This window comes from Phoenix dactylifera, chromosome 1 (genome assembly GCF_051530095.1).
Source record: "Phoenix dactylifera cultivar Ajwa chromosome 1, Ajwa_hap1_PhDact_Kaust_v1.1, whole genome shotgun sequence".
NCBI lineage: Eukaryota > Viridiplantae > Streptophyta > Magnoliopsida > Arecales > Arecaceae > Phoenix > Phoenix dactylifera.
The window spans coordinates 5,081,820-5,103,469 of NC_143190.1; the positions used below are offsets into that span (position 1 = coordinate 5,081,820).

The 21,650-nt window shown below is 37.0% G+C and overlaps 1 protein-coding gene across 1 annotated transcript in view; it reads left to right on the top strand.

Moving 5' to 3' along the window:
* LOC103700867 (putative DUF21 domain-containing protein At3g13070, chloroplastic) overlaps positions 1–17,003 on the top strand; it is a 33,064-nt gene extending 16,061 nt beyond the window's left edge. The window contains exons 7-14 of the mRNA XM_008782763.5: positions 3,807–3,946; positions 4,018–4,096; positions 4,213–4,276; positions 4,555–4,646; positions 7,203–7,268; positions 12,218–12,334; positions 14,157–14,336; positions 16,604–17,003. Coding sequence (XP_008780985.3) covers positions 3,807–3,946; positions 4,018–4,096; positions 4,213–4,276; positions 4,555–4,646; positions 7,203–7,268; positions 12,218–12,334; positions 14,157–14,336; positions 16,604–16,927 — 1,062 coding nt within the window. The 3' untranslated portion in view covers positions 16,928–17,003. The remainder of the gene's footprint in view (positions 1–3,806; positions 3,947–4,017; positions 4,097–4,212; positions 4,277–4,554; positions 4,647–7,202; positions 7,269–12,217; positions 12,335–14,156; positions 14,337–16,603) is intronic.
* Positions 17,004–21,650: the final 4,647 nt, after the last annotated feature.

Below are 21,650 nucleotides of genomic sequence, written 5' to 3' on the forward strand. Positions count from 1 at the left end.
GCTCCTCTTTTGCTTGAATTTTCCTTGGCTAGTGATGTGGCGCCAATTCTAAAGGATGGACATTAGGCTAGTAGTCGGTCATAAAATTAATTTTATCCTTCTTTGGAGTCTTCTTGAGTCATGCTCTGTAGCTAATTTAATTTTCCATGAGAAACGGCTTGAGTAATGATATATATATATATATATTTAAGGATGTTTGCATACTTATGCTTCAGCATGTCCTTAATGGCATAGTGAAGTAAAAAATGCATTTATACCCTTCCAAATGCATGGATCTTGAAATATGCCCCTTAAAAATTTCAAAACTGGTATACATATGCCCTTGGTATTAAACGACATTCTCAAGATGAAAAATGACATTATTTTTTTTGAGCATATTACTTCAAAGATCTTTGCACTTCTAGAAATGTTTAATTCAAGGGTTTAAATACAAGTGTCGAGCTCCATTTTTTTTGTCTCGGAAACCTAGATAATCGGTATCACCAAGAATAAAAAGCAACAACATATAGTCAGTATGGATTGTTGGTACGTAACTAGAATAGGTCAGTTCAAGAGAGAACTAGTGTGCTGCATCATAGCAATACCTTTTTCTGTTGGAATTGATACCTTGCCGAATGAGCGACATTTAAAATCTTTGTTTTAATAATTTGTGTAGCTCTCAAGAACTAAATAAATGCATATATATTGCTAAAAGAAATGCTCATATGTATTGAACAAATAAGGGACGAATTTGCAAATAGGGGATTTTTAGGGGTATATGCACAAACATTTCTTATACACACACGCATACATACATACATACATACATACATATATGTACTCACACAGAGAGATAGACTATAATTCGGTTGATAGAGTTTTAGATCAAATCGGATCAATATTATTGGATGATGATGACTCAGCATCCAAGCTATTGGATATGATCTGCTACCTCCAAATTGCTTTTGCATGAAAATTCATGTGATTTCAAGACCTTTAGCTTATGTATTAAATAGTTAATAAACATGCATTATTTCATCTTAATTAAACCGCCTACTTTTGACCACTCAATGCATAGGCTAGACTCTCCAAATCACATATTTTTATTGTGTAAGCAGTTTAGAGGTAGTAGGTCACGTGCAATGGCTTGGATCATTAGTGTCGGTTCCCTATCATTTGGTCATGACCAACCTGATCTGATCTGAAATCTTGTTGACTGGATTCCAGACAACCTCTTTATATGTATAGATGCATACATTTATACATATGTGTGTATGCATGTGCGTAAGTGCATATATATTTCCATACAATGTTATAAGAATGAGAGTTCTGAATGGTGGAATGTTCCTTAAAGGACTCCATTAGCCAATTTTTATTAGCCAAAATACTTTCTACTAAATGCAAAGAACCTTTTAATTAGATGTTAGACAGATGGCTAGGAGTAGAAATTTCAAATGAGATTATTCTAGATCTGATCCTAATGTGTATCTCGTGCTCCTTCCTTGTCCCTCCCTGTTGGGGAGGGGAACCTAAAAAAGGGACTGATTTCACCATCCTGATCTCTCACTTCTCTTTTTGCATAACCTAGGCTTTCGTGTGGATCTCCCTCTTCTAATCACCCCACTTTCCCCCTTCCCATGCATGACATGCCCAATTGTTTCAACTTTAGGGGGCTATCCTCTAATCTCCTCTTTTCATGCAGCAACAAATTTACCAAAATTATCAATTATTTAGTTATGAACAAATTTAATATAATGTTTATTATATCTTATTTTCATTTCTATTTCCTGCTAATTTTAAATATTATTTTCCTATTTTCTTTACTTAGTTTATATGAATTTTATATTTAGTCAATTTTATTATATTGTATAATTAGTAGAATATATTATATATTTCTTGTTTAGACATGCCTTGGACAGGATATTTGCTAGTATACTTTTATGTCTATGTCCTGTTACATTCTTTCTGTTCCATGCTAATTTTGGGAAACTTGTAGAGTCGTGCTTAGATTGCACAAAATGTCTTTCGTTATTGTTGAATGGCCTTTGACCCTTGCATTTAATTCATTTCTCTTGTTTGGAGATGTTGTAGTTAGGATGTAGGCATCACTTATAGGGTTAAAATTGGTGTCATTGGTCCAAAAGAAAAATTATTGAACTTTGATATATCATGTCTTACTATATAGCTGATAGGCTTGACCCCATACAGATGGCACAAAGCTTTTCTATTTAAAGTTCATGTATAACAAAGTTGACACTTACATAAGCCTATTGTGTGAGTTCAATTTTTCAATCCTATACAAGTGACCTTAGGTCACTTTGGACCTGGTGGCTCCCTTCCCCTTACTCATGACTTGCAAACTATGAATTAGCTAATCTAGTAGTTAAAGAAATTGATATATTTGTTAGAGAACCTCGGATGCAAGGCACCTACTTGCAAGAATCTTCCACCTTATGACATCAAAAATAGTGGGATCCAATATCGAGTTAGAGATAAGGAGTTAACACAAGTGGAACCGGATAAAAACTCCTCCCACAAGGAATCCATCAAGAAGATAGTAGCACAAAGATAACAAGGAGAACTCCACCAAAGCCATAAACTAAATTTTCATTCAAAATATCAAATTCATAATTACCTTCTTCCATGTGTGGCTAGTCTTATGTAGGCATTGGATGGAACAAGTTTCCAACTTGGTGCTTGCAACAATAGTGATATAGAAATTTTCAAAAAGTCGTCATCTTTTCATGAGCGACTACACCAGTAGCAAAGAGTCCAAGTCCAACTATTAACTATGATAGATGTAACAAACAACCATGACAATTAAACTACTACTTAACCTAATAAATGCCAAATCGGGGAATCCAAAAGGATCTTTGTAAGGTGAGCTTTATGGACTGGGCTTTCAGACTAAAAGTAATGAGCTTCTCTTATGGGCTTCTTAAGCCTTGAATTTCACTCTAGCGCAACGAATTGAGGAGACAAGTGCAACAACTAGAAGAGCAGCTACGGGTAGGTTTGGACGAAATTTGGGAGCAAGATTTGCCGCATCGGGAAGCCATATTGCATGCCAAACTTCCAGAAGCCCTAACTTTCTCGTGCGACATCTAATTGAGGTGCTCTTTCTTCTAAATCGGATAACTTTTGGAGATCTACAATGTGAGGATAAACGCTAAAGTGTCAGATTACCTAGTGATCAAGGGCAAATTCCACTGTTTGGATCTTGGAATTGGCGGGTCAAAATAAATTTTTTCTTTTGATAAAGACTTCGAGCATATCTCTCAATCTGGTGGCAGTTGGCAATTGGTGGCGACTGTTGCAGTGGTGGTGGCAACAGAGACGGTGGTGATGGCCAAGGGTGGTTTGATTTTCAAACGAAGTGATGACGAAGGGTGGTTTGATTTTTTTAGTTTCTATGATTTCTAGAAATTGAGAAAGGTTTTTCAAGAAAACTGAAAATGGAAACTGGTTTACTGAACATCATTTTTTCATGTTTTGAAAATGAAATCTGAAAACTAGATGTGATGCCAAATGGGCCCTAATTTAAATACAAGGCAGTTGTGGGTAGTCAACTTGCGGCAACGAAATCTTGTAGGAACCATTAACTCTTTAATTTCTTAAGAGAACTGCCATTATTCGCTTTCTTGATTCCGCATTTTGTTTCAGTCATGCTATTCATGCTAGGGCCCAATTTTGATTAAAAAATAGTTGCTTTTCTTTTTTTTATGTATGTCATATATGTGCGCATATTCCATGTTTCTTGTATTTTTCTACTTGCTTTTCATTTGACAAAGAATGGATAATTTGAAATTCTTTAATTCTCTTGACAGGATATGATTGAAAATGTGCTAGAGATAAAAGACACCCATGTCAGGGAGGTGATGACACCATTGGTAGATGTAGTTGCAATTGACTCTAGCGCAACACTTACTGATTTTCAAAAATTATGGGAGTCTCATCAATACTCTAGGTATGCTTAAATAATTTCAATGTAAAGCACATAATTTAAGCTTTGAAAATACTTCATGGATGCAATTTCAGGGTACCTGTGTTTCAGGAGCGTATTGATAATATTGTGGGAATTGCATATGCAATGGACATGATAGAATTTGTTGAAAAGGCTGGTTCCATTTTAAATTACAGTTAATTTGTTTATGTATGATATATCTTTGTTGCTAAATGACTTCGATTTTTTTTCCTTATTGATAATTAGCTACTCTCTTTTTTCTTTTGAAGGTTGAGAAGTTAAAAGAAATCACTGTGAGAGAGATTGCACACGTGCCCACATACTTTGTACCTGGTAAACTAAACTATTAAAGTGATTGTTCTGAAGAACTTGAATGATGTATTGAATTGACTGCTACACCTTTCAGTTAATGGATTTTTTTTTCCTCTTTACTTCTAACATTTATAAAGCAAGTTTGAACACTATAGGATCACGTATTCTTTCCTTAATCTCTCTGTCTTTCTCCTTCCCACCCTCACTGACTCTCTCACTGTCTTATAAGAGTTAGTAGTTTGTATACTGCAGTTGCTCAGCAATAACTTTAGTTGATTCTTCTTTTACCGATATTGCAGATTCTATGTCTGTGTGGAACTTGCTGAGAGAGTTTCGCATAAGGCAGGTTCACATGGCTGTGGTCCTGAATGAATATGGAGGAACTATTGGTGTATGTTTAGATAAAATTCTTCCCATTTTTATGTACTAGATTACAAGTTGATGTTTAGCAGCTTCATCCTATGCTTATTCATGTCCAGCTTTTAATGTTTTATATGATATAATGATAGTTAATCCCCAGATTTGGTCCATGTTGGATAAAGCATAACAATGTGATTTCTCACAGCTCCTCAAATTTTATCCTTCCAGTACTTGCTATTGCCCATGCATTTCACCTTATATTTGATACCCATAGGAGTCATATTTGGCCTATTTAGTTGCATTCATCGATTAATTTGGGTTTGGTTCCTAATGACATACTTTTGCCAGCATAGGCATTCGATTGAAGGTTGTTCGCCTGAGCTTGTAGATCCTGGTATTTACCCTACAAATTTCTTACCTAAGCGCTACTTAACATGTTTATGCAGCATGAGCCATGTATGCAAGGATAATTAATGAGCTTTTGGGAAATTTAAGAAAGGGTTTGGACGCTTCTAAGCACAATACTAAAACATCGAGGAACTTGACCTTAGTGTGATAGCAATCTAGGCTTTAAATAAGGGTTGTGGCAGTTGAGGTTATGCTGGACCTAAATATGCATCATTTGAGCTAAAGAGGCAAAGGGCCATGGTCTACCGTACCGGTCCGTACGGGCCGGTACGTACCGGCCGGCCTGGGACCGGTACCGGCTCAGCATGGAATCCGGTACCGGTAGTTTATTGTTGGAGAACCGGTACGGGACCGGTTCGGACTGGTACGGGCCCGGTTCGGGACCGGTACGATGAACCTTGCAAAGGGCCTTTCGTCCCACCAATCAAAGTTGTGTGGAACCATCCGGTTACTGAAGCAACTTTTATAGTAAGGTTCGCCAAATCAGTATTGGAGGGCGTACTGGCCGGTTGAGAGCACAGGAGGAGGGAGACTTTTGGCCGTCCGGGGATGATGATGGAGAGGATTAGGGTTTCGAAGGGGGGGGGGGAATGAAGCCGATAGTGAATGGCAGGGGACAATAGATTGGGCATGCAGGATGAAAGATCCGACAAGTGTGATGATCAATTGGGCGTGCATAATGATCAATCAGGCAAGCGAGACGGACCTTCGGAGCTTCTACATGAGAGAGAAGTCCTCAGAGGGTATCGATTTGGAGGGGGGATCGGATATCTTTAAATATGCGGAATCAACGCTCGGGAGCTTTAAACATGCCAAACCTATTGGGGTGGCCGATCCATTCCGATTCTTGACTGGTTCAGTTTGGTATGGCTTGAACCATCCGGTTCTGGTCGATTCAGGCAACTATGTCTAGTAGTTTCTCCAAGGGTTATCAAATAGAGAATGCCAAGCCAAACACTATCCTATGTTTTCTTGATTAGGGAGACATGCATGCAATTCATCACAAGGCTGCTGCATTACATCTTAGAAGTTTAGCAGGCCAATGGTAGGATAACACCTAGGTGTGATGATTGACCTAGAGAGCTTTTGATCAAGTTGAATTGCTGACAGCCAAATCTCTTCATTTACTGAAGGATATCTTATGGCTTTCCAGGGGAATGGTATTGAGGGCATAGTGGGTGGGCCTTTCACATGCCATTTCAACTCATGAATTATCAAATTGGCCACTTATCCCCAAATCTATCCTCCTTTTTAGCTATGACCGTTGGATGGCTTGACATCACCCTTGGGAGTGAGTCTGACCTATTGGAAGATTTTGGGCTTTTTGTTAACCTATTTTCCTTTCGAAGTGTAACGTGCGAATGGAGACAATTTATCTTTAGTTTTCTTGCACTACTAATAAAGAATACGAGAAATACTATTTGTTTGTCTTTCATATCTTGGGCGTGAACTTGAACTCATCTTAAAGACCTTATTAATTTCATCAGAAATTGTGAATTCCTCTTCATTGAGGCAAAATATAAACCTGCACTACCAGTTTTTTAGACATGTCAGTCAAACGACCAGCATCCTTTAGTCAGCAGGGGGAATCGACCTTGCACAACTCATAGACGTTGCACATACCAGTTTTAAGGCATTACCTGCTTTGTTGATTTGTCTCCTTTTTCTCCAGTTATTTTGGTAGCTGACTACAGTATAGGCTCTTGAACAGCTCCATGCTTTGATTGAAATGCTTGAATTTCGTTTGGTAACAACACAGCAATGCAATATGTGGGTTGGCTGTTTTTATTTAGATGCATCATGCACTGTTACCTATCCTGTCTCATGATATTTTAGTTTCACCAATGCCTTGGCATATATATTTTAAGAGCATCATAAAATGCCTGACTTCATTCAGAAAAGGTGGAAAAGACCTGTTGTCAGAACCCATCTTGTTCTCGTACCTTGCTTTATAAGAGAAATCTTAATTAACATTTTCAAAAGCTTACTATTTGAATGCTGAAATTAAAAACAAGTCGAAATCCTATTGAAGAGCATTTAGTGTTTAGTGGCAGCATTAATTACTAGGGTCTTAAATGTCTTTATTTTGTTTGTTTTTGAAACTTCTCTCACTCTCATTTTTCTTCTGCATCTGTTTCGGAACCACTACTTCTTACTGATTTATTCGAAAATCTAACAGATTGTAACATTGGAGGATGTTGTTGAAGAAATTGTTGGTGAAATTTTTGATGAAAATGATTCAAAGGTAAGCACAATTTTGTAAACCTTGATGGTTCAAGTATACATTTTCCACTCCTATCATTAAATTTGTGTCGCGCTGTCCGCTCTCTCTCTCTTTCTATATACACACACACACACACACACATAGCTTTTGAGTTAGCCTTTGGTCTAGTATTTCAGTCAATTTTGATATTAAAGTAGCTTTTCCTCTTCCGAGCATCAAATTACTTTGTGTTTATTAACATGAGTGTACCGATCACCTGCATGTGTTTCTGAAGTGCTTTTTTCTTTCTTTCGTTTGGCTTTTCTTTAGCCAGGGCATTAATATTCTCTCTATCAAATTGCTTAATTTGAAGCCATTAGAATTTAGATGTTTATATAGTTACACTATGCTATTCACGTTTTCTGATATCATTTCTTTATTGTTTCTTGTAAACATATCCTTGCTAATATTTGCCAGTATGTTGCTTTGAAGAGTTGACTTATTAAAGAATACCTAAGAACTAGATTTAGTACCTCTGGTTGCATGTAGGGATACTCTAGTTGCAGTGAGCCTTTAGAAATGGTTAGGGTTTAGGGTTTGGAGTTGTATGTGGTAAAGCTTGATTTGTTACTGGAAATTCTGTAATTTGACATAAGGAATTTATCAGATATCAAGAATTATAAAGGTGGAAAAAGAATATAAAAATATGATAAGCACATTGCCAAAGGTTAAACCCCGACATGATTCTGGAAAAGAAATGTTTCCTGGAATTCGCACATACTTGTGAAATATGGGCTACTTGTTGAAGCTTCAACACAGATTTACAAATGTACAGCTGTGTGTCAGTGCATGCATAACAAACAAATTTATTAATTGTGTAAACTATAGATCTAAGTATATGCTTTGTTGGAATAGTTGGGGATACTTTAAAGGATCTGGAACCCTGATAAACTTAAGATAATGTACGTAATGTAATTTTATGTTAATGAATATAGGTATGGTGAATGCATATAGGTACATTGTATGAATGTGTATGAAGATGATACTTTGACATGTTTAAGGCTAGCAGGTACTTTAAAAGTTTTATTATTAGAGGAAAGTTGGGATCACACTGCTTGTAGCATTATTGCTAAATTTCAAGGTGGCCTCTATAAAGAAAGGTAACGTAAAACAAAATCTCAAACTCATTAATGAGACATACTTGCAAACCAAAGGGGCACCCATCTTTACCAAGTAGATAAGTGGACCACCAAGAATGACTATAACTTTCAAGGTATGCCAACCATACCAAATTGGGCAGTACCGGGTGTGTTGTACTGTATCAGTTCGGTACCAGTACATGGTATGAGGGATGGGTGTACTGTACCCATACTGGTTCGGTACTGGTACATGGTATGGGGGCGTACTGACACTCGGTATGCCGAACCAGCCCCTATACCAGGCGTACCTACATAGTAACAGGGTGGCACCGGTGTGGGGCCCGGTACCGGTACTGAGACAACGTACCTTGATAATTCTATTAAGAAAAATCAAGGTGGCCCCTATACAGCAAGGTGACAAACAGAATTTTCAACTCACTAGATGAGGTGCATATACAAAACCAAAAGAACCTGCGTATACCTAGTAGATGCTACAACTTTGAAGGATTACAAAGAAGCTCAAAACTATTCAACCCAAATTAGTAGAACAATGGGATGAGCCTTTGTGATGTCTATCTACGCTTTAAACCTCAGGTTGCAAAAGAAGGACAATTCTGCTGTCAGCAAATTTGTGGTGGATGCTTTATATGTTTGCCCAGATTGCTATAGGGAGTATTTTTCAATAAATAGTGAAATCTTTAATGTGGAGCTTCATGAATTCCAACTTTCTGAAGAGCCCAAAATTGAGCCACGATGGGCCATAATAATTAATAGTACAGGATCAAAAGGACTTCATTAAAAGACTCAATGATGTGCTTTTTGGGAAATTGAATAGATGGAAATATACATTATACTTGGAAGGTAATTTGATTGCTAGTTTAAGTACTTTTGGAAACCCTTCTTTTGCTACTTGCTATATATAATTGCTTTACAGTGACAGGCTGACTTGGCTCTTTTAATTTAAGTCCAACAGTTTAAGTTATATCGACTTGCATATTTTAAGTCTGGTTTAGATGTTACCATCGCTGTCCGACAGTTTGTCTGGTTTAGATGTTACCATCCCTGTGCACATTTCCTGCAGGATACCTTCATATTCTCTTTGATTCAAGAATTAGTCCGTGAATGAAATTTTGATGAGTTCATCAAGATTGTTTATTTGCTACGGGGCAGTGAATTTTATGAAAAAAGTTGCTTATGTTAGGTTTTGAAACTCTTGTTGGGTGTATTTTGAACTGAAAGCTTCAAGAAGTATTTGGAATTAAACTATGGTTCAAGTTTTCTTTTCTTTACTTTGTTGATAAAAACTGGTGTTGCAGTAAGAGCAATTGCAGAATCATACCTGCTTGTGCAAAATGAGACTTGGATAGCTCTGTATTTTAGTTGTTCACACTTGTGGTGACTTATACACTAGTAAATTGTTGTGATATGCATGGTAGGCGCGGTTATATATACTTCTATGGGCGAGTACATGGTACTGCCTTCCTTATATTTTGCTAACAGTTGACCAACTTGGTTTGTGGTTCTTTTAAGGTAAATCTGTAAGATGGTAATCCCATTATCCATGCCTAAAAGATACTCTTTCCCACTGCATGAAGTGATACCATCCGGTATGTTGGTAAATGCTCTTCCACAAGAATCTCTTTCCAATGACTTCAGTTTGAGTTTCATCCAATTTCGGTACTTTGAAAGTCAGGGCAAATCTTAGATGTCTCACATGAGCTCAACATTATCCTTCTAAATATTAGATTCAAGCCTTGCCATTTTATCTTATCTTTTTATGATACATGCCACCACCTCCCACTCCCACTGTTTTTTTGTTTGTGGAACAGACTTTTAATAGACAACTAAAGGAAGTTTTTTTTCTATCTATTGTATTGATTGACTGGGTGCTCATGTCTTGCAATTCAGCATTGTATTGCACATCCTACTTTCCTTTATGATGCTTACCCAGTTTTATTTCAGGGATTTATTACTTTATTTATAATAATCTTCAGGTCTCTCTAGGCTGGGAAATGCAATAGTTGTCTGTGTAGATTTATCTGGTCTATTTATGTCTAGTATTGCATAATTTTTATAAGCAATAAGTAGTGAATTAGGGAGTCAAACAAAAAGGTTTAATCCAATCTGTTTAGGAGCTTCTTGTTTCACCCTCATCTACACATCCTTCTGCGTGGCTTCTTGTTTATGGTTTAACGAGCTGGACTTAAACTAAAAAGCCACATAATGTCAATCAATTTAGATCAAATTAGATCTTTTTGCATTGCAAGTTATTACAACTTGAATATATGAGGGTGAAATCCAATCTCTTCTGGAGCTTTTACTAGTTGCATGTAGATGCTGAGACCAGTGCCCAATATGCATTGTTCTAACCTATGCTACTTATTTTGATGGTTCTCTCGGTTCAAATTCGGATTCATAATTCAGAATTTTTTGTCTTCAACGAATTTGATTCATATGGGATAGAATTAGAAAAATATGGCCCTAATAAATGAATACTGAGAATGCTATTTCAAGTTTTATTCAGCAATGCCAGTGGAATCCTTAATTGTTTTATAACTCAAAACAAGAACTTTAATTAGTTCAAAACTGCAAACTGAAATCATGGGATCATGTATGGATGCTAGATACGGGGGATTATTTTAAATTGATATCATTTAGTTGTATCTCAGATAAAGGCTGTTACAGGAGGAAAGAGATTGTTTAAGGGTTTGGGAGGCTTTTCTCTCATTGTCCGCCATGATCACGTATCTTAGTCCCGTTTCTCTCCAACCCAAATTCCCATTTGGATTAGTAGAAGCTTCTTCAACGTCTTCTTTCAGATGTGATCTTCTAGGACCAATAAAATGCCCACAAGTTCCAAACTTTGGATTCAATTAGCTCTAGTTGGCAATATATACTCAGCACCCATAGCACCCAAAACATTTGAGATTCATCTAGATTCCAGATCTGTTATTATTCTTCACCTATCTAAATGCTTTCTTGGTTATAATTGGATTTGAAGTGAAATTCAGCCATTGAGGATCTCCATCACTGTTTTGCCAAAGGGCCCCAACAAGAGTTTCCATTCTATTCTCATTTTTATCACATAAATCATAGTAGTTTACATATTAGGATGAATCGTATTGCCAACCAGTTCGAACATGCTGGTCTACGGTACCGAGAGATGTGATGTGATTTAGGTAACCCTGGTTCTAACTGAATGAAAATGAATACACATAAATCTTTCTTGTCACTGTTATGTTTCAAATATTTATGTACCTATGTTTGCTAAAACTATACTTCTTTTTACCAGCCACTTATTTATGATATTTTGAGCTAGAATTTTTATGTCAAACGTACATTGTGAGAATTTTCAGTTGCACATCAACCAGAAATGCATGTTGCCAATCCCCTTTTATGCAAACTGTAAAATTGTCTTTGCATCTTTTTGCTTTCAACTGACAGCTGGGGCAAAATTAATTGTGAATTCTTTCCTAGGCGTAATTTACTGTCTTCAAACTACTGTTCCTGATTGACCTGTTAATATAGATGGAGATTTGAAAAACCAACCATTCCATGTTGTACGACCCTGTATCAGCAGACAGTTAGGGGCATACTGTGTTACATACCATACCGATTCATGACCGGTACAAGCCCCATCCATACCCCAGAATCTGAAACCTTAAGCAGTTAAGCATAGACATTTAACTTCATATAGTTATGTTATCTGAAGATCGTAGATATTAGGAACACTTATTAGACTTAATTCTTGATTTCTGGATTTCTCCTGCCAGAAGTTGGTGTGCCCTATGATCACCATTCTTCTTTTTTTCCATAATTTATTTTTTCTTATCTAGTTCTGATATATTGCAGGAGGAGATCACAAAGAAAACTGGTTATATAGTGATGCGAGAGGATGGAACATTTGATGTAGATGCAAATACATCAATTGATCAGCTTTCTGAAGAGCTGAATGTCAAAATACCTGAGGTTTGTACTATTGTTTTCTGGTGAAGGATGGGATTTGGTGTATCTTCACAGTTCACCCTTTTTTCTTTTAAGCCCAAAGATTTCCTTTGCTGTATGATGGGTTTCCATTGCTGTATGAGAGTGAAGAAGCAAGAATAATAAAGAAGTGGGAAAGGGGGCCGGAAGATAAGAGAGGGAATCACCAAAAATGGGTGTTGTGAAAAAAAGGATAAGGTTTAAAAAACTGATTTATACTATTGGGTTTATTAGCTACAATATTATAACCACACAAGTCGCCATGCTACTAGGACAATTCTAGTTTTAAAAAGAGTCTTTTTAATGTTTTACTTGTGATGCTTTCTTGAATTAATGTGGAAATTGTCTTATTTTTTTTTTTCATGCTTTACTTATGCTAAATTTATGTTATCAACTCGTGATAACATATTTAACTATATACTTATTTTATGAATATTCTGACATCTGAGTCTGGGCAATAGATAACCCTATCCTATTCTCTGTCTCTCTCTCTCTCTGTCTCTCTCTCTCTCTAATATGGTTGAGTTTAGAACAGAAATCTTTTAAAAGATATATTGCTTGTGATGCATTCTTGAATTAATGTGGAAAATTGTTTTAGAGTTTATCTTTTCTTGTTGTACTTATGCTAAAATTATTTTATTAACCCATGGTAACATATGTAACTATATGTTTATTTTGAATAAACCTCTTTTTCTCCTCTCTCTCTCTCTCTCTCTATCTCTATCTCTCTGTTCCTTGTATGGCAGGCCCAGCCAAATGAACTGTTAGACTTTATGGCCAATCCATGATATCCAGTCGTATGAAGATATTATATATCCATATTTAGTGAAATCTTCGAGGGCATCCCAGTTCAACTAACCAATTTTAATCTTAGAAATGTGGGGAATAGTCAGCCCATCAAACATAACTAGAGAGAGAGAAAGAGAGGAGAGAAACTTCTGAGCCTTCTCATTCTCTCTTTACCACTGTTATGGTAGCAAATGCTCCTCTGTTAGCATGCTTGTTCCTTTTTTAAAGAGAAATGATAAAAATGCATATATCAGAACTCGGAGTGCATTTATTAATTATTAATAGAAATGAAACTTTTAATGGTTCACAATTATCTATTCTACATCCATTCCAATGCTCATGTCAAATGAATGTGTATCACATATGCGGAATTCTAGTTTGATCCATATAGTTGAGAACCACCATGGTCATCTTTCTCCTTATATGACATTAGCAAAGCATTCTAAAAATAAAAATAGCAAAAATAGAACTTGAGGTAACAATTACTGAAATTATGATCTATTCATACCTTATCTATAAAATTACTGAAGAAGTTGAGAAATCCCATTCAGTATGGCTCTTTTTTCTTCTTGAAATTAAGAATTGTGTCTGCTTGAAGTGGTGCTGCAAGTCAACAAGAAAGCAGCTCCTTACAACGAAGAGGGGCACTAGTGTTATATGAAATACATTAATAATCTCATTAGTTTTATATGAAATTCATTTTGATCTTAATTTTTTCCATATGTTGACAGTTTTGTTAGTCTGTCTCCTCTTGCATCAGTATATATGTCATTACAGTATTGCTTCCTTTGTGCATTTCCATTTTCCCATGTGGAAAATTTGGTTTCCATTATTTTGACCATATAATTTGTAGTAAAGCATTGGCATGTCTATGCTCATTCATTTGCACTCTGTTATTTTGTTATATATGAATTAAAGGACATTAAATACTACTTGCTCATAATGGAATTTCTACATCATAAAAAATATTGGAATTGTTAAGTTTTTCCTGAATGCCTATCCTCTTTCACATTTATAGGGTCATCAGTATGAGACTGTATCGGGTTTCGTTTGTGAGTCATTCGGATATATACCAGAAGAAGGTAGGAATACAGTTGTGGTACTTGAGAAGGCAAACAAAGAAGAGAACAGTGAATACAGTGACACAACATCTGATCACCAAAATGAGAAGGAAAAACATCAAACATTTGAACTTGAGGTACATACATAAATTGGTGTATATAGAAAAAAATGTTAAATTTTGCTCATTGTGTTGATCTTAGAATCTTTAATTATCATATTTTTCTCTTCACTCGATCTCTTTTTGGATTTCAGAAAAAAGTTTCCACAGTAGTAAGCATTAAATTAACTGCATATTTTAAAAATCTTTCATTCTTCTTTTTCTTTCATATTACTTATCTTTTAGTGGAACATTCAAAGGCAATATCATTTTAAGTCATATCATAATCATGCTTCTCATCTTTGGAATCTTTCATTGATTACCCTGTATGGATCCCCATGTTATGAAGAGATAAAAGGTCGAAGAAGCTTCCTTTCTCAATGCTTAAAATGTATGTGTTTGTCACTGTAAAGTCATCATAAGTAGCTCAACATATAGAACATGGTTTTTTTCTACAGTATCTTTGCATATTTTTTTTGTATCTCTTGGTGTCAATGCATTTGTTTCCGTGCAAGTATTCAACACCATGTGTCGTGTTTTATTGCTTTGGCTAGCATTGAAAGAGGTTGTGTGAGGTGGTGCCCTGCCAATGTTGGATTTACATGGAGGGGGAATGGTGAGGGTAACAGCTAGGGAAATGTGGAGGATAGGATTGTAGGGATGAGCCAGGGAGGCCAATCGTGTGCTTGGTATTCTGAGATGTCCTTCATTTCAGGTCAGGATAACGGTCTTGTAATTCTCTTAAGTGTTCTGCAAGAACACCCAGAGGATGTGGGACGAGAAGTAACAGCTTCTGATTCTCATGATTTCCAACTTTTCTTGATCATAGATTCTTGCCATCATCTATTGGGTATCCCATGGTTGTATATGATATGTGTATTGCTTTTATGGAATTGGAAACACCACTTTATGGATGAATAATCATCCGTGAATGGAAAATCAACATTATTAAAATTAATTTTTTGTGTTTCTATACTTTTGGTAACCCTGGCCCTAATATTTTGCTAGATTTTTAACGACCTAAATTTTCTGCTTTGCTTTCTAACATACTTTGTCTAAATTTAATGAGCAATGCAGCATTCTACTGCTCAATGTTTGTCTGAAATTGCAGACAATATAATTCTGTGCTTGTTCTTAAGGTGCAGATCAAGATACTAAAGAAAGAGCAAGGGTTAGATGTCAAAAACTAAAACAAATAAACAGCATACTTTCTCAAGCTTTTGCTTCTTGTTCACGAAGGGTACTCAGTATGTTTAGAAAGATAACCATCATTTTGTAAATTTTAATGGAATTCACTGCCAGCCAGGTTTCAACATGTTGTCTCCTCCAGGATTTGATTCCTGAAAATAGAGCCCATTCTGTTAACTTTTTTAGGTTTCTGCAGATGCAATTCATGTTATGCAATTTTGGCTTGAAATTTCTTCACTACTTCCAGGCTGGGCGTGAGTTATTCAACCAACTTGTTGCCTTTGATCTTCTACTTAGACCCAACCAGTGTGCATTTCATTTTTGTTGCAAGGGTCTGATCCCATAGATAACCTGCACTTGATAGTTGACATAACAAGCTATTCAGGATCCAAGTTAATTATTCAGAAGCAGTTTAGATAAAAATTTGGCATCAGACAATCTGGCGAAACTTATTGATCTTACGGCTGAAATGTGAATTCCCTAGAGCCATGTTGCTAACCTACTTTTGTGGGCTCTAATCTTTAGATCTCTATAAGCCAAAAAATATTTGATTTAATTTTATGGTAATTGTTGCTGGTCTTGATTTAGCTGGTCAGGTCTCTTATTACATAATCATCTGTTAGAGATCTGAAACTGACTGCTAATTTATCGATTTTTAAGTAAGTAATTGCTTGCATATTTAAATTGATTGCCATTTACTTTGCTGTTTCATATAATTATTAGCTTTTGAAGACTGTTGAATGCCATGTCTTCTGGCAGTTTTATATGTACAGGTCTCAGTTAATTCATAGAAATTATTTGAAAATTTCTGGTCAGTCCTCTTTCTGAAAGCAACCACCACTAAATCATTTTCAGTTTTATGTTATAGTTTTTGTACGTGTGCTTGTATTTTTTTAAATCATAGGCTGTTTTTGATCGTTTCTAAATGATCTCGAAGGTTTTCTTGTCATTTTGTTTCATACAAGAAAGGTGGCCAAGTTCATTTACTAGTATGTGTGGACCAAGCTTTCTGTAATTTTCAGTCTTTTTCAGTCCTTTTCTGTCATGAGAGGGTAAATTCTCAGTAAACCTGCCCAGGTGTAGCCTCTGCTTAATTCAATGTGGTTCTTTATGTACAGATATTGGAAGCAAATGCTAGAAAGGTTGGTAAAGTCCGCTTCAAACCATTAAACAGTGAATATGTAGATATGGAGAATGAAGGCACGAATTGTTTGGTTCCCCCCAAAGTCATGAAACAGAAGAACCAGAATGGTAGTGAACCAGAACTGAGCAACCATGGAGACAGTGAGACGGATAGAAGCAACAACCTTGGAGAAATAACAGAACAACCGGAACATGGATACTCTAATGAGGTCATAATTGTCCACGACTCGTTGAAAGAGTCCCGCAGCTATGCTGTTGATAAGAAAGCAAATGATCATGATTGTAATACCCAACAATAATTTCATTGCACCTCAAACATTATCAGTTCTTACAGCAGAGAGAGGAAAAGAAATTAAAATGAAAAATTAAAAAGAACACCATACGAGTGCCAAAAATGCAGAGGAAAAAAAGGAGAAGAGTCAGCAAACGTGTAGGCTTGTTTACAGGTGAAGAGTGGTGTTAACGGCTGTTTCGTTGGAATTTTGAGAGTGGTGTTTACAGGTTCCTGACCATCGAAGTTAATCATCAACATCCCAAAGGGTGGGGCGACAACCAAGAGAGCAACCTATGATTATGGTAGTGCTGATTAGGCACTAATGAGCCGCCCCAGTGCTTTGAATGGTTGTTGATGACTCCATCCCTGCCTACCTCATGAAAATAAGAAAGTTTTCTAAACAAGTACTGTGGAAGCATTAATTGCTGGTGAAAGATTCTAGCATTTCGAGCATTAACCCCATTCTCTACCTGGGCATGATCCAACAACGAGTTCAATGCTGGCAAAGAAGTAAAGGGAATTTAAGCTAAGATATCGTAGCCATTTGATGCCGACACGGCATAGCAAATGGACATGTTATGATAACGTGCTGACGGTCCTCTACGGTGTTTGCACGCAAGTCACATTTTTGCAAGGAATATGATACCGCTTAAGTTTCCACCAAAAGCATTTGACTCTCATTGGGACCTGGAATTTCCATAGCTAAGTAAACTCTTATCCTCCATATTGATTAGGAATTTTTTAGCACTTGTTCTATGTCATTAACAGTGACTGTTGGGGTTTTTGAAGCACAGCTGATCAGCCCACAGGCCCTTTGGCACAGGCAGTTTGATAATTGCCAGTCATCTTATTATCATTAAAACAGGCAGCCAACCGCTTAAGACCCACATTTATGGCAAGTTCTTATTTAAAATGGCTAGTTGAAAGGTATTATTTGAATTTCTTGATTTTGTATAAATATTTAAGATCTATCCAGCGAATAATTGATATAGAACTAAATATACATCTATACGGATTCTCGTACCAAGGTCATTATAAACATTAATAGAATTTTGGGTTCCGATCAACTTGATAAAGTGATGCTGCAGTTTGGCACTTAAAAGGACATTGTTGCCCATATGACAGCAATTGCTTGGTGTTCGATACCGAACCCAGCTCCCTGGAAAATGATATTTAGATTTTACCTACCAAGCCCACAAAGTATTAGGATGCAAGCCATATTGACTGCAGCCCTCTCAAGTAAAGCCTGCTGCCTAGACCGCAGAGCATGAAGGCTAAGGCTTCCTTGGCACTTTAGCTTGCAAAATGTAGACCAAGAGAGGAGATGCACTCCCCTCTGATCGGTGAGTGCCCCCATAAAAAAGCCCTGAACTCCTTTTCTATTGTTTTAACCACTAAGAGAAAAATTAAGAGGATATGGCATATAATGGAATAAAAGATAATACGGATTGTAGAACAGTTATCCTTCCAGCAAAGGATAGGGCCCTCCATCTCCACCCCGCAATCTTAGACCCCAATTTATCCATCAAAAAATTAAAATCAATAGGCGATAATTTGGAAACTGATAACGGAACACCTAAATAGTGCCAGGTTCCTCTCTTGAATGGCATGTGAAATATCTGTTGTATTTGCTCCTTGATTGAGCTATGGACTGAAGGGCTCAAAATGATGTGGGACCTTTGCAACATTGATAGCCTACCTAGACACTGAATAATAAGCCTCAAGTGATAATTTTAATGTTAAAGCATCCCTCACTGTAGCTCAAGCGACCAATAAGTAGTCTTCTACATAATAGATATGAGAGAAAAATGGACCTTAAGGCTACGGGCAATAAACTTGAGGCAAATCAAGGTTTGCTATATTGGTAGAACTCCGTACCGGTGCCATACTATCATAGTATCGGTACGGTACGGTACGCGGCACACATGGCGTACCGAGTGTCGGTAGGCCACCGGTTCCGATACCGATATCGGAATGGTATAGTATGGTACATTCGGTACCGTCTGATATGGTACGGTACAGCATACCATGAGGCAAATTCTTCTGAATAGCACTTTGCAAGGAGGCAGATAATATCTCCAAGCATAGAATGAAAATATAAGGAGATAAGAGACACCCTTGCCGCAATCCACACATTGTATAAAATCATTCCATAGGAGAACCATTTATAAGTAAAGCAAACTGAGGTTGTGTTATGTATGCAATGACCCATGTGATGAATCTATGGTGGAATTAAAATTGATGAAGTATTCGAATCAAATATTTCTAGTGGATCCTATCGAATGCTTTCTCCATATCTACTTTAATTAACATTAAACTTCAAGTTCGTGTGGCTTTCATCAAAGAGTGAATTAACTCTTGGGAGAGAAGTTCATTATCATTAATAATATTCTTCCCTTGCTTGAAAGCACCATGAGTAGGAGAAATTAATGGCAAGGATTTTTGCGACAATTTTGTAAAATGTATTGCAAAGGCTGATAGGGTGATAGTCCACAATATATAAGGGATTAAATTTCTTAGAAAGCAAGGCTATATACATATGTTTCCAAGATGCAGGCATAGAAGCAGATTTTAAAAAGTATTTAATAGCATCAACCACCTCTTTCTTTATACTAGGCCAAAATTCCTAAAAGAAAAAAAAAAGAGATTGAAACCCATCTGGACCAGTTGCTTTATCAGGGTGCGTTGATCCACCTCAATTTCATCCTTAGTAACAAAAGTGATTAAGGCCTCAATTTAACATTTGTGAGTGTATGTGCCACCTGAGGGATATACTCCTCATCTAGCTGCCACTCCGACCACTATCTAGCTTTAAAATGATTACCCTCATATTACCTACTTCACTTTGTAGGGCCATGATCCTATTGCTTTGTCCTCACAGCATTGTGGATCTATTTAAAAAGCAAGTATTAGTATCCCTTGCTTCAAACCACAGCACTTTAGATTTCTGTCTCCACAAAACTTTCTACATACAAAGATTTTTATTGAATGCATGCAGTTAAGAAAATAGTAACATGTGCCGCTCATGCATTAGCCCGCCTTTCCATGCCTCTAATTCTTGAAGGTCGAGAATACTAGCATTAATAGCTGCAGCTTTTCTGAAATATTTCCAACCTTTGTCTTATTCTACTGCCCAACTTTATGTTTGACATTAGATAACAATTTAGATAGTCTGACTCCCGGAGAATAAGAACCTTCACAGCATCATGCCTCCCTTACCCCCTCCAGAATATCATCACAGATCAGCTAAAACCTTTCAAATGGAAAGAATACATAGATCTTTGTCGCTGACTCCATATTAAAATCAAAAGTGGGCAATAGTTAGACGCAAATCTAATGAGGTGACTAACTTGATATTTAGGATAAAGGTCAAGCCAATCTTCAAAGGCAAAAGCCCCTGAAATCCCAAGTCAATAAGCCCTTTGGTACGAATGAAAGCCGAGAATTTCCGAATATCACGATCTACCTTAAAGGATTTGACACCCCCACCCCCCCACCCCTTTGTCATCAGCATTAAGGATGACATTAAAGTCCCCAATCAAGAGAAGCGGTAAGCCCAAAGAGAGGACCCTACGAGTCTGCATGCATGAAAGTAATCTTCCCCAGCATCTTTACGCCAAGCAACAGTCATTCCATCTGATAAACCAACAGCCAACACCATGTATTTAATGGTCCCAAACTGGGGCTATCATCTATTTAATCTGAGGCATAGACTCCTTCGAAATTCTATCCTCAAGAAGGGCACACACCCCTGGACAAAACTGACCAATCAATGATCTAGCATACTTGACAAAAAGGGGCTTGGCCACACCCCTACTGATCTACATTAATATTTTTATTAGACCCTGGCAGAAGGAGGCTGGAAACCCCCTCCCCCAACATATCACATTCTTGATGAAGATCCCTAGAAGGATCCTCTAACACATGCCCAAAATTCCCTTGATTCTCTGAAGGGCTCTCCGTCGAAGCCCCTTGAAAACCAGGCCTGTTGAGGTCCATTTTGGACCTTTCTAGCTCTAGTTCACTACGTACCTTCCTAAGAGCCGCCTTTCCTTTCCTTTTTCTCAATGCTTCTACAACATGCGAAGGAACAGATATCGACAATATCTTCTAGGTAGATAGCATGACCGGTGAGACATGCTGAGACTTCTCTTATATGCATATCATATGGAGACGAACATTCCTGTAGCAGCAAAAAAAAGGAAAAAAAAAAAACACACTCTTTCTCCTTCATGGGGTCAAAGAAATCTGCACCATTCAGATATAAAATGACCAATTAGTTCGCAACAAGAATTCTTTCCTTATAAATGCACAGATTCTCTCTCTCTCTGTGCACCGCAACAAGAACATGATGTGAGACAATTTTATGCGAGTGATTCAGAGCTCCATTTCAGGAACATTACCCATTTGGTCTTGGATATGGACAGAGTAAAAGGAGGCAAAATAATTGTCAAGAGCTGGAATGAAAGAGACCCAGCACCCCCGCATGCCTTTGAGGCCAAACAGTATTTATTTCAGTATTGGTTTTAGGTGGCTCTGTAAGCCCCACAGCTTTTGTGTATCACAAATGACAAAAACCACATGATGCAAGTATTTATTTTTTCCTTGCAAGCACAGAACTTTAGCATCTCGTCACAAACAAAACAATAACTTGACTCGATATGCACTTGCTAAGAATGAAATCCACCAACTGGATTCCTGCATAGACTTTCGCAAATTAGGATGTATAAGTACCAAGCCAGAACAGG